The sequence below is a fragment of the Pagrus major genome, chromosome 17, assembly GCF_040436345.1.
Source record: "Pagrus major chromosome 17, Pma_NU_1.0".
NCBI classification, from domain to species: domain Eukaryota; kingdom Metazoa; phylum Chordata; class Actinopteri; order Spariformes; family Sparidae; genus Pagrus; species Pagrus major.
The window spans coordinates 3,698,792-3,712,490 of record NC_133231.1 but is presented as its reverse complement, the minus strand read 5'-3'; the positions used below and the strand labels follow the sequence as shown (position 1 = coordinate 3,712,490).

General features: G+C 39.8%; 1 protein-coding gene across 1 annotated transcript in view; it reads left to right on the top strand.

Annotated features, from left to right (window-relative positions):
• The window catches only part of cdk14 (cyclin dependent kinase 14), a 193,113-nt gene that overhangs the window by 104,312 nt on the left and 75,102 nt on the right, over positions 1-13,699 (top strand). The window contains exons 9-10 of the mRNA XM_073486226.1: positions 5,874-5,994; positions 13,011-13,104. Of these exons, the coding sequence (XP_073342327.1) occupies positions 5,874-5,994; positions 13,011-13,104 (215 nt within the window). The remainder of the gene's footprint in view (positions 1-5,873; positions 5,995-13,010; positions 13,105-13,699) is intronic.

The following is a 13,699-nucleotide window of genomic DNA, read 5'->3' as shown; positions in this document are numbered from 1 at the left end:
ATTCATGATACACCCTGCATTAATTTATACATTAAATCATCATAAGTCATGCATTAGTTAATCATTACTTAAGTATATATGATTTGTATCCGTGTTATAACGTGATACCCTTTATTTCTCTACCCGAACAGAAATGTAAAAATTACAATTTGTGGTTTAATGTGACTAATGCACTAGCACTGATTCTGTACCATTATGCCTAAAAATATACTAAAAACTGTGCTCAGGAACCATATATGCTACAGGAAGGTTTCTCATTTACAAACACGCCAGAGGTCATATGTATAGGCCAGGCCTCTTTATATTACCAAACAGTATTTACTCCTTGCCTCACATTTGTATGTCGTGCCTATCGGGGCAGATATAATTCCAATGAGAAATGGTACATCTCATAGCAGTGATTATACTTACCCAATTAGTGTAAAGTAAGGAAAGTGGAGCGTATTTAAAAGAATATTGAACTATTCCTTTACACCAGTCCTGTAAATTGAGAGCACAAATGAAGAGCAAAGACAAACTGAATAAATCTTTGTCTATTTTGGAACAGGTTACTGTAGCCTGGCTTGATGAAATCACACTGATTTTCTTTGTTCTTTTTATCAACTTGTGACTACAACAAATAATGCATTTTGCTACTTGTGTGTGACGGAACTATGAGGCCCAAAATGATCAAAATTTCTTTTTTTTCCTTTTTTTTTTGTCCCTCATGGAATTATTTCCTACAGTATTCAAATCACTCCTGGCACGATACAGTACATCTCTCAATCTGCTGCATGTTAGACAGGAGGGGGAGAAGTAGGCTGAAGCTACAAACTGCCTTTAAAATCCAAATGAACTTCAAATGAACAGTGGGCTTCTCCCCTGGGGACTGAGACTATTTTAGTCCTTCTCTTCTTCCTTGTTCATTCCTCCTTCCTCCTGTTTCCAGCCCACATCCTGCCTCATATATTTTGTGACCCAGGTTTAGATAGTGATCTATAATTCACCAGTGACCTTCATCCTAGACCCTACCTGGAAAAGATAGCAGGTCAACTGGTGAACCAAAACAGATGAAGTGTGTGCAGCTGTGCACGTGTGCGGCAGTGTATGTGTGTGAAGCCATAGGTCAGGTCTTTGATTTTGTACCCTCCTCTGTAGTCAGACCCATGGGGTTTAGAGGGGGAAGGTCAGGGCTGTTATCTTCCACACTACCATCATGAGACAACATATTGGACACTGTAGAAGGTGATCCAAATGTCCTAACACATACTGTAGAAACTGCCAGCTAAACCAATATCAAAACTGCTTCCTCTGTCAAGTGTGATTTGAACCCATTTCTATTTGCAGAGGAACCCCAACACTGTTTGTTTACATACAGCAGTTATTTACAGGTGAGCAACCAGCAGGAGACAGGAGACAGGAAACCATATAACAGACAACAGTAAGCTGAAACAGTCTGGTTACCTCCAAGCTGCCTGTGGTTAGAAAGCTGAACTCCTACTTTCTGTTTGTAAAGTGGGAGATGGAGGAGGAAAAAAGGTGAAGAAGGTCTTGCTGATAACACAAGCTGGTAGTTTTGACAGAGTTAGCTTTTTGTTTATTCTGCTTGTTCCTTTATACTTGAGTTATACACTGCAATAGCCAAAGCAATTATTTATAATTCCTTTGTTACCTTTGTATATTGTGAATGCACTGCTGAACTTAAAGTCAGGCTTGGGGCTGCATGCCACAGACAGTGTAGGTAATCCAGAAAGCAATAAGAGATGGATAGATTGTTTGTTTGGTCCTTTTAATGGGATTTGTGACAATAAGAAAAAATATAGATTGATCCGTCACAAAAATACAGCAAAAAGTAAATCAACCATCATGGCCATTTTAATGGTTATTAGCTATCCATATTTGGTTTAACTAAAAAAAAAGCTGTTAGAACGGGTCATAACCCATCACAGAACCCATAATTATAACCCCACACTTATACTGACAGCTTATTTCAATGATTTATTGATGTGTGATTTATTTATTGATTGATTGATGGATTTTGCCCTGGGAAGTGTGTGACTGCAGTGTTTTATGCATGGCAACAGGCTCTACCAGTCATTGCTCTGTAATACATGGCTTATTATATAAAAGTCCAAAGGAGTGGACAAACTAACATCCATCAGTCTTCCACTTCAATACAAATCTATTCAAGTGAATAAAGGAATCCATTCACAGTTTGGCTGTGATCTCTCAGTGGCACTGACAGATCTGCAGGTCATATTTTACCTTTATTCATCTGTGTGAAATTCAGTGGTTAGCAAATGAAAAAATGCATTCTGTCTGGGAAATGACAACTGATGTTAGCGCTATCAGGATATGATATGTGCTGAATGTGTGACCGTTTTGTAGCACTGAGGGATATATAATCTTACCTACAGTAAATATTAGGGTTACATCCGTGGTAGGGGTTTGGGTCTTTAATCAAGCCTTAGAGGCTTAATGTGGGCTGAGGCCACTGCTCCTCCTCCTTTTGGTCAGCACATCCTCATACTTAAACAACGAAATAGCGAAATTGCCAGTGACTCCCAAAACGACATACAGTATATGACAGTTCCCAAAAGATCATGACCATTGCACTGTACAAGCGACAGGCTTCGACAGGGATCTTTGTTGTTTGTTAGCAGTTTGGTTAGGTTTGGGCAGGAAAACTAACTTGTTAGGTTTAGGAGACCATCGTGGTTTGGCTTAAAATAATGATGTTACTTATGCAACTTCAGTAACGAAGGTACCTATCTTACATAACTGCAGTTATGTTATGTACTTGATGTAACTTCAGTATGTTTGTAAGTTCAAATAACTCACCATTTACCTTTAGTTCACACTAGACATGAACACTGAACCCCAGAGTTTCACTAAAGGTCGTGTCAGACACCTATAAATTCATTTAACTACAGTATCTACAGGTAGGACAGATGAAGCGTGTTGGCCTATTAAAATGTACGACAATGTTAGTTAACCCCTGTCACTGTGTCTGTCTGAACAGGTTATTCATTTCTCAGCATTGATAATAGCAATACTGGGAAATGTACTGTAGGGAGCTAGGTGGTGTGCAGATATTTTTGTGTTACTTCCACCAGACTCTTCAGACATGCTTTGTTCCATTTTACTCTGTACTACACCTCTCTGTGTCACAAACAGGCAAGCCTTCTACTACTGCACTTCTATCACACACACACACACACACGCACACACACAGACAGGACGCCTGCAGTGGAAATGATAGCCTCTCAGTGTGAGCAGGTTGATGGCGCCTATTCCACGTTAGATCAGTGTGTGGAAATTACAGTATTCGGCCGTGATGAATGCCGGCTGAAGCTCCTCCGCCCTGTGGGTGTTCCAACACAAGGAAATGTTAAATACCCCCTCCCTCCTCATTTATTCTCCCCTCTGCCCTTCTTCCTCCCACACACAAGGGACTATCAGCAGGGCAGGAAGTCCTTTTTTACCAGGCTAAACGCTTTAATTAAGCCCTCCGACCACTTGGGAAGAGACAAAGAGGTAATGCCATCAGCCTCATTAAAGCTCGCTGCATCTGCACTCTGCTCTACCATTAGCTACCATGAGAACGCTGTCACCAGATACTTAACTAACCGGGGTTTGTGTCCCTGTATAGATAAATGTTAGAGAAGAAGATGTTCATGCACTTATTACAACCCTGGAGAAGGCTTTGAAAATAGAGCACTTTTTACAAGGTAAAAGGTAGCTAGCTGTAGCGTCACCACTGAGTACTCCAAATCTATAAATGGTGATGATGACCGATTCATTCGATGGAAGCAGGAGTTTTAGTCCTTTGGGTTTCTCTGACTGACATTCACATCACACGGTTTCTCACTGAAACCTCCGAGGTCTTCCATCATGATTTCCATTTGAAAAGGCAATCTCAGGCTTGTTGCGGTTGAATGTATAAGAGTCAGTACAAAGACAGGTCTGCAAAGAGGTGTTGAGTGTTGCAAGCAATATTGCAACCTCTCAAGAATATAATAAGGCAATGTTTCCACCATCAAGATCTTCGTCAGGCAATGATTTTGAAAAAAAAAAAAAGGTCTTGATTGTGAAACTTTTTGTTTACATCAAGAACCTGGATATTAATCTTATTTTATAAAGATAAAAATAAAAATAAATGTCCTCATGAGCAATTTGACTGAGCTGAAACTCAGACTCTGGTGGTTAAACTCATCTTGCTGCACTGATGTAGAAGTTTACTCCATGGCATGTCAGTACAGTGTGACATCACTGTCACAGCACTGAAGCTGGTTTGATGTGATGGACTACATCTGAATATAAAAAAATCCCAATTTTCTTGCGTGGCATCCTTTCTGTCCTTTCTGATTCTTCCTGTGATACTTGTGATACAGGAGAATCTTAACTTGAGTCCAAGTTAGGGATGCACATTTTAGGAAATTTCTTTAGCTTGATAGTTGGCTGCCTTAACAATCGATTATTGGTTAACCATCAATAATATGATATGATATGAAATATGTTGGACGTTAATCCATTGATCTATGTTTGATGACAAAATAGAGAAGGCCACATTATGAGTTAAAATAACAGAAAGTAAACACCAAGTTGATTGAATGATAAACTAAATAAAACAAAAAAATGACTTCATTGTAATTGAGGCGCCCCATCTCTCTCTATTGACAACAAAATTCAACACAAATTAATGGCTAAAATGTAATAATGTCAGTTTGTATAGAACGTCTGTTTGTGTTTTGTAAATTACAAATTATTTGTATTTCAATTAAATAGTTTCTTATAGTATTTTGTATTTTATTTCAATATATTTGATAAATTATTTGAACGACATACTTATTACGTATTTTTGCATATACGTTTTTAATTGATTAAATTCTTAACAGCAATTAAGTAGTTAGGTTAAGTCGTCATAATAAGATCAGACATTAAAATGTAACTCCATCCACTCACCAACACAGTCAGCAGTTGCAGCTGCAGGAGAGCCTGTGACACACAGCTCAAACTCTTAGTGCCTGATTGTCACAAATTATTACAACATTCTTTTTCTATGAATCATAACTCAGGCATATCTGAACACACAGACACGAAACACATATTTTTAATTCAATCTGATTTACACTTTCTAAGAATGTACTAGCTCCAATTTCAACTGCTTAGAAATCACACATCCTTTTCACAAGAAACCCACTAACACCCACTAACATCTGGCTTCTGTCTTTAATGTGAATGAGTACAATCAGCATTCACTCCAACGTCAAATGACTCTGCAGTAGTCCCGGGTGTATATCGGCTTCAGCTCCGATCAGCTGTGATGGAAACACGACTTTGTGAGGCACGTCATGCTATAACGAGAGCTGAGGACCTCATGGATGCTGGCTTGTTTTATACTTTTCCATCCGTCACTGTTCAAGCAGCGCTCGAACATCGTTGTCAGTCAGTACTGAGTTTGAAAGAGAGAGTGAAGTAAAAGATATAAAAAAGTAACCACCTTTACATTGTCAGTGGCCATGTTACTACCCAAGCCTTATCCAAGGTGGGTGTCAGGGACTGTAGCGTCTTTTGTCATCATGTTCTTCTACTGTTTCATTGCAAACACATATTTTTTTATTCTCCAATTATTAAAAAAAAAGACTTGATTTGCATTCCCGTGTTGTGTCTTTGTTAAGTATGCTACAATTACTCAATTTCTCTTACACAGGACACTAAAATCTCATTTTGTCTTGAATACATTTTATATGTTGTTGTGTGTGTATAAACTGATGTCGGAGTGCCTAGGCTGGCTGCTCCTCTCCAGTGTTCTGCTTTGTTTCCACAGCCTCAGTGAAGGTCATCCAATGATAATGCTTTCTGAGACAGTGTTGTTGTGTTGCTCCCCTCAGGCCTGGCCAGAGCCAAGTCGGTCCCCAGCCATACCTACTCCAACGAGGTGGTGACCCTGTGGTACCGGCCTCCAGATGTCCTGCTCGGATCCACAGACTACTCCACCTGCCTGGACATGTGGTGGGTATTCCTAACCTCTGACCCCGAGATCCCCCCATCCTCCCATCATGCACTCTTTGTGTAATTAATCCTTGATTTATTCAGGTAGTCCCATTAAGCTCTAGATCTCCTTTTTCTGCAGGGAACTCAGAAAATGAATCATGAAGGAGACAAAAACACATTAAAACCCACTTATCTGTAGCTCATCCTGACCTGAGGGTGTTTTTACTGTAGTATGCTGTAGATTCTCCCCTGGTTAAGGCCTGGACTACACGAATACGATATATTCCTAAACGCACATTTTTCTGTCCAATTGGGCCTCTCAACCACACGAACACGGCGATTTCACCCACATAAACGGAGATATTTTTAAATGGATAAAAAAGTGGAGAAATAAAAAAATATCCGATTGAGTGGATCCGTGTAGCGATGTTAAACGGAGCTGGTGTTGACGTGATGACGTCAAGCGCCTAGCAACAAGCCGTTCGCACATGCGCATTGAAGCAAAACGGTTGTCAACAACAATGGCCGACATGTACCGGGCTATCTATGTGTGTTTTGCACTTTTAGGTCTCATATGAGCTCTACACATGAACGTAACGTTGTTGCAACAACTCCACTTCATCGTCGGTCCACACAAAAGATTCTATTTTCGTTTTCTTCGCCATAACTTCGTACCCTAACTGCCGCCGTTTGACTGCTTCTTCTGGACCGTTTGACTGCGCATGCTCATAACATTCTTCTTCTGTGGTATTTTACATTTTGCTAATCGCCACCTATCGGCCGGGCATGGCATTGCAGGCTTCAGAGGGGATCGTTTTCAGTTTTGCCTCTTCGTATGGACAGAGATATTTCTGTGGTGTGGAGTTTTTTTTTTTAAAACGAGGACGAAAATATCTGTTTAAAAAAATATCCATATACGTGTAGTCCAGGCCTAAGTCTCTGTTGTGTATCTTAGTTTCTTCCTCTAAATGTATTTTGTCTTGTCGGCCACCTTTCACCTCCTGTATCCCTCCTCCCACTGATAGTGTGGATCCGGAGAGGCAGAATCATGCACATACAATACATTCACACTTCTTACACGGAGAGATTGAGCTGCTATGAATGATGAATGAAACAACTACCAAAATGCAGTGTGTGATAAACATTTGATTGAACTCTCACTAGTCTTTGAATATCACAATGATAGGCTCATTAGCATACATATTATCCCTGTCCCTTCTTTAGATAGGGCTGAATGGTTTAGGAAAATATGTAGTGCATTGCATTTTTTACCAATAGAGCAATTACAATTTACATTTATATTTGTTGTTCTTTTTTTCAAAAGCATCTAAAAACATTAGCTTGTTTTCTGTAGATGGCATTTTAGCTAATCTAATGGATATAGCATTAGTAGTGTAATACATCACTCATAAAACAATGTCTACATTCAAAATAGATGTGATATTAACTGATACCATAGTTTTATATCTGGCTGACGACCCCTAATGTTACTGCTCTGCATTGTAGCTGCTTTAGCAAACATTAGCTTCAGAAACTGACAGGACTAGCTGTTCTCACAGCATCAAATCCTAAAGGTTAGAGGTTGTTTTTTTTTTTGCAACTCTTTTTATTGGGGTTTTCAAATTAAACATACAGCTGAAAATAAAATAAGATAAGGTATTAAATTAAAAATAGAATATTCTGATACATAGGGAGATTTGAGCACTTTATGACGTCTTTTTCTGTCTGTTCAAGAAGTTTTAAAAAATTCTGTTTGAACAAATCAGAGAACTGTGACCCCCAGGTACTGAAATTGAGTTACAACCTTAAACGGAAGGGAGGTTAATGTTTCTTTTGGAGCTCGATCATTAATGGAAAATAAAACACAAAATATTGGGGATGGATGCGGAAGGGCTGCAATTGTACAGTAATAAGTCATTGGCTTATCGTGGGTATATTTAATTTGCTGAAAAATCTGTCAATTAGTTTAGCATCTCTGACCATCTGGAGTAAAATAATTTGAATTCATCATTAATTTCTTGCTGATTTAACGTAACTTGTCTGGAACTAGTACAGATCTCTGTGATTAATCTAGAAGCAGCCGATTCTCTAATTTGGTGAGCCAAGATTCTCCCCGTTTTTTCCTTTGTTTATAAAATCTATGATGAACTTGTGTAATCAAATTAACAGTCTCTGAAGTTAAAAGGATATTGAATTCTGTTTGAAGGGAGAGTCTCTCTTTATATAATTCGGGTGAGGGAGAAAGTGCATATTGCTGATCGAGGATGAGAATTTGATCTGTCAGAGTTTTACACTGCTCTTCACGCAGCCATGTGATCAATGCCTATTATGAAATAACCTGTCCTCGTATATATGCCTTAAGGGCTTCCCAAAGCGTGGTGAGTATCAGGATTAGGAAAGGTATTTGACAGATGTGCAGATGGTGCAGAGATGTTGAAATATATGGAGTTTTATCTGATTCATCTTCTGGTCATTCCCTCACAAGATGAGATTTAAAATCAAGTTGAACAGAATTGAAGCAAGTGCTTGAACAGGAAATGTAAAATAAGTATGCCTCAGAGGTGCAGGAATATATGTCTCTCTTGAACAGCCATTGTCCACTTAGTGACCCGTGTCTGGACAGGCAGTCTGGACAGGCAGAACATCTCATGAACCCCAGCTGAATTGTCCAGCATCCAGTTAAAGAGCAGTTGAGGGTTCTGGGGATCTTGGAAGCAGAGGGATAGTGTGTCTGCTTAGGATATTTGCAGCTGGATAAACTCACAGGGTGGTGTTCAATTCCTCTGAGAGCCACCCTGCGACACACACACACGCGCGCGCACGCGCACGCCCCAGGTTACTTAGGAAGCAGTCTTCCATGAAAAAGCATCTCTTGCAGGACCAAAAGGTTGTGCAGATCTGTCTTGCTACTATGAGAAGCATCCATCACAGCAGCCTACAGGTCGCAGGCTGCCATCTGTGGGGAGGGAGGATGTGATGGAGGACAGGCGAGGAACTGCTCTATTTTTACCTTCCTGAGCACATCACCCAGCTGCAGCTCTCACACACGTCTGTCAATCAAGGTGGATGCTGAAAAGTGTGATCATGCACAGATTAATGTAAAGGTTCTCTTATGGTAGGCTCTATACCGATCAGCCACAACATGAGCACCACCTACTTAATAATGTGGAGGTTCCCCTTGTGCAGCTAAAACAGCTCTGACCTGTCAAGGCACGGTCATAACAGGCTGGACACACTGGATGCATGTGCAGTGGCGCTGCTGCGTGGTGTTACCACTCACTTTTAATTTCGCCGTCCATGTTAACAGTTAGACCGTTCAGACTCGATGCATGAGACGTGCGTGTCAAGCATGGCTGCTGTGTTGTGTGATCTAGAGATTCGCAGTCTCGCCTATTAGCAAAAATCTGACCCGAAAACGACCTGAAGACAGTCATATGGACATCATACCAGCTTTTAACTCCAGTTTTAATGTCTGTATGTCCCTGTCATTCCCCCTCTGGCTTTCTCACTCTTTCAGCGGAGTAAAGGAAAATCACGTCATCATATTTATCGATAATTATCAAGGTCAAACTCCATGTAAACAGATTGGGCAGACAGGCATCCGGTGTGTCCAGCCTGTAAGACCTCCGGGGGTGACCTGTGGTGTCTGGCACCGGGATCCTTTGGGTCATGTATGTTGGGGGGTAGGGCCTCCATGGATCGGACTTGTTCCAGCACGTCCCACATATGCCCGATCAGATTAGAATCTGGGCAAGTTGGAGGCCCAGTCAACTCCTTGGACTTTTTGTTGTGTTTCTGAGCAGTTTCTGAGCAGTTTCTGTGGTGTGTCAGGCTGCATTGTCCTGCTGGGGGGTAGGATTTGAGAAAGATCATTGATCGTTGAGTCTCATTCCCAGAACGTCAAATAGTGACATTTTGGGTTGGTAAAGTGTCTAAGGCACAGCAACAAACTTGAGAAAATAAGAAAATACAGGTCAGGGCCGCAGGGTCTCTGCAGATATGAGACAATAACTCACCTTTTCTCCCCATTCGAGTCGGCCTCTCTGTCTGTTTCTGTGTTGTTTAGGTCGTTTTGTATATAATATATATACTATGATATGCACTGATCAATGAAATCAGTCTCGTGATGTTGGGAAGGCGGCGTACAATTAAGCAAAAACAAAAATAATCGATAATTCCCCTCAAATGCATTAAAACTACAGTAATGAGGCTGTTTTGAAAATGTAAGCAGAATGTAGAAAGTACAGATAATTGTGCTAAATTGCCAGGAGTAAAAGTAAATACTCAAGTAAAGTACTAGGAAGTAATTGGACTTTGTTACTTCCCACTTTTGATGACAAGGTTTCAGTTCAACTTGGGCTGTTGATGGGTCAGTATGAGTAAGAGGTAACTTGGTACACAGTATGTTGGTGGCATGTTTTTTATTCATGTTCTCTATGTCACTTCCACAAATGTGTTTTGCGATGTGAATCCCACAGATGTATTGTTATGTGGCTGCAGCAGAGGCTGTCCTCTCTGCCAGGTCTGCTTCAGCACAAGGGTTCATTAACTGTCTGTGAGCAAACAGGCCTGTATTTACTGACGCTAATTTACTGTGTGCTAAAACTAAAGGAGCACAGCTGGGCCCTGCGTCTGTCAGATTTACAGTCACAGTATCTCTAACACTGTGTAATTACAAGAACAGCAGTGTTAAAACGCTATGCTGTGGACACATTCTGTGTTCGGTCTCAGCCAGCAATTGCATTGAGCAAGTGAGGAAATTTACATTGGTAATATACTTTATTTGAGTAGTGAACGATTTTAATGACTGATAACTAAAACAGATAGCAACAGCTTATTAATCACTATTTTAATCATCACACTCTGAAATGTTTAAAAGGTGATTTTGTATTTCAGAGATTTGTATTTATGGAATATTGAAAACATTTTGGTGTGTGACTTTTTTCTTTTAAGCTTTAAAAAACAGGAATACAAAGATAATAGAAGACATGATCCATCTTTAAGTTACAAGATAAAGGTTGCACTCTGCTTTTTGTTCTATGCAGACAAATACTTGTACACATGCACATACATATAAATGTAAACAACAGAAACACATCCTCACACATTATGTGAAGAGTAAACTATAACAAGCAATTGTTATACTTTTTCCACCAAATTACAACACTGTCTGCCTTCACCACATGTTTTTAAGCTGAAAAAATAATAGAAATCATACATTCACTTTTGATATGTTTTGCTCATTTCAGTGTATCGTTTCCAAAAAAGTCATACAAGACACATAATACACTTTTACCCACTGTTATTGAGATAACACGAAGGCTCTACGACTGGACACTAAGCAGTTTTCAGCTGCTGTCAGGCCTATAAGTTACACTGATACTGTACCTGACGGGCACTAGCTTCACACATTCCTTGATTTGTCCAGAGGTTTTCAGACTGTTGCAATATGTTTTGCCTTTATTTTCAAATATTTTCGTGCTACAATAATTAAGATTATTATGTTTGTTCTTGTGAAATGTTTTACCGACTGGAAATACATTTCGTCCATCATGATGCCTAAAAACTTCTTGAGATAAGCAGCTTTTCAAAGCTGCTTTAATAGATATTTCCATATTAACAATGGATCACATGACTACTTATATCCTAAATCAGAATACCTTTTTTGTCATCACACACAAGTACAACTAAATTGAGTAAGCCGTCCTCCTGACGGTGCATTCACACAACAAAATTAAAGTGACAAGAGTTAAAGAAAAAGACTAGTATAACAAATAGAAATAAAGAAGTATCAAAAAAGGGTCAAGAAAAAAAAATATTACCAAGCAGCTGAGGAATTCCAGAATATTATGGTAGCTGCGGCTGAGGTATTTCACATTACGATATTGCAAGTTTGCACATGACAAACCCAAAAATAATCGCCTTACTCTGCAATTTTATTTTCTACACGATATTTTTCCATCTTTCCATCTTTGCCACAACTTTATGTATTTTGGACCAAGACAAAGCTAAAATAGAGAGGTTACACATTTCCACATTGATTGCTAATGATTCACCATGATTCTGTAACTGTGTCTCATTTATAACTTCATTATAACTTCATTATAACTTCGTTGTAACTTCATTGTAATCATGACAACAATCATTACACATCTGATTATTAATACAGTACGCTAATAGCAGAGCTCTTATATATTTCTTAATCACTTGTTAAAACTAGGTGTAATGTCCTTTTACTTGGTGATGGTATATGGCCAGTGTGTAGAGATCTCAACTCTTTTGACACCCTATAGATAGAAGCTGACCTTTGTCCATCCTCACAGCTACGCTCCAGTAGAACTGGTGGATGCTGAAGTCACAGTTGTGTCATGGAGATGGATGGATCAACCCGATACAGGAATTCATTCACGGCAGCATGCAGGGACCTTAAAATGGAGGGAATGAAGAAATTTTACCCCCCCCCCCCCCCCACCCCCCTTATTGGTGGTGTCTCGGCTTAGAGCGGGAGTGTGCACTGAGCCAGAAAGTGAAACTGTCAGGCAACTACAGCTCTTTGACAAATGGGCACTGGCAACAATTTACAACACACACACACACACACACACACACACACGCACACACACACACACGCACACTCTTCCTCCCTCTTGACTGGACTTGATATTTGTCAGTGTAACAGCTCCTCACAGCTTGCACTGATAAACCAATTTACTGAGTTCAAGCCACATTTATAGTCTAACAGCCTCAAGGAAGAGAAGAAATCAATCCCTTTTCAGAATTACTTTTACTTTGAGGCTTGTTGAGGTGATTAAACAGTGTTGTGCAGAATGGATTTAGATTTACACGAGAGAATAAACTTTTGTTAAATGTCTGTTGTGCTTTTCAGTTGCTACATGATCATTTTTGGTGGGAAATCCCTAAATGATATTGGGACAAATTAAAACAATCCATTGGACTTGCAAGTATTAAGTTGAATAAATAAACAGAGCCAGTATTGAATAGGAGTCCTTATCACGTGTTGTTCTCTCTTCAAGGGGAGTTGGCTGCATTTTCATCGAGATGATCCAAGGAGTGGCTGCCTTTCCTGGGATGAAGGACATCCAGGATCAGCTGGAGAGGATATTCCTGGTGAGTCACGGAGGCTGCAGTGTCCCTGGGTGCACTGTATAAATGTGTATGTGTGCTGATGGCAATTACTGTAGAAAACCTCCTACCCCGCATCCATCTATCAGTGCTGCTGGATCTCCTTTTCTTTCAGTACAACAACAGCAGAAAAGGGCTGAGTATTGATACAGGTGTAAATACACAACCTGGGGGTCAATAATAATGATTTCTTATTTCAAGGAAGTAACAAGACTTTTATTTTTCTCAAGCCTGTTTTGGTAACAAAATAACACAAACCTCTCAAACATTGCCATTGAGACATTTAGATGTTGTTCCTGCTCTGAAAGTTCACTGATGTTCAAAAATGGTCCCATCAACACATCTATTAGTAAGACTGTCATGAACACACATGACTCCTACCTAAACTTTATCAGGACTGTACCCAGATCAAGAGTTCAAGAATTCCCTAAACCTTGAACAGACAAGACGGATGTGTGCTGTGTTTTACTCTGAAGTGCGATGATTGGCTAATGAAGAGCAACTGATTCGAGAGCTCTCACTTCGTCACTTTGATTGCAATGTTTAGTGCAAATTGGGCAATATCTACAGCCTTCCCTTT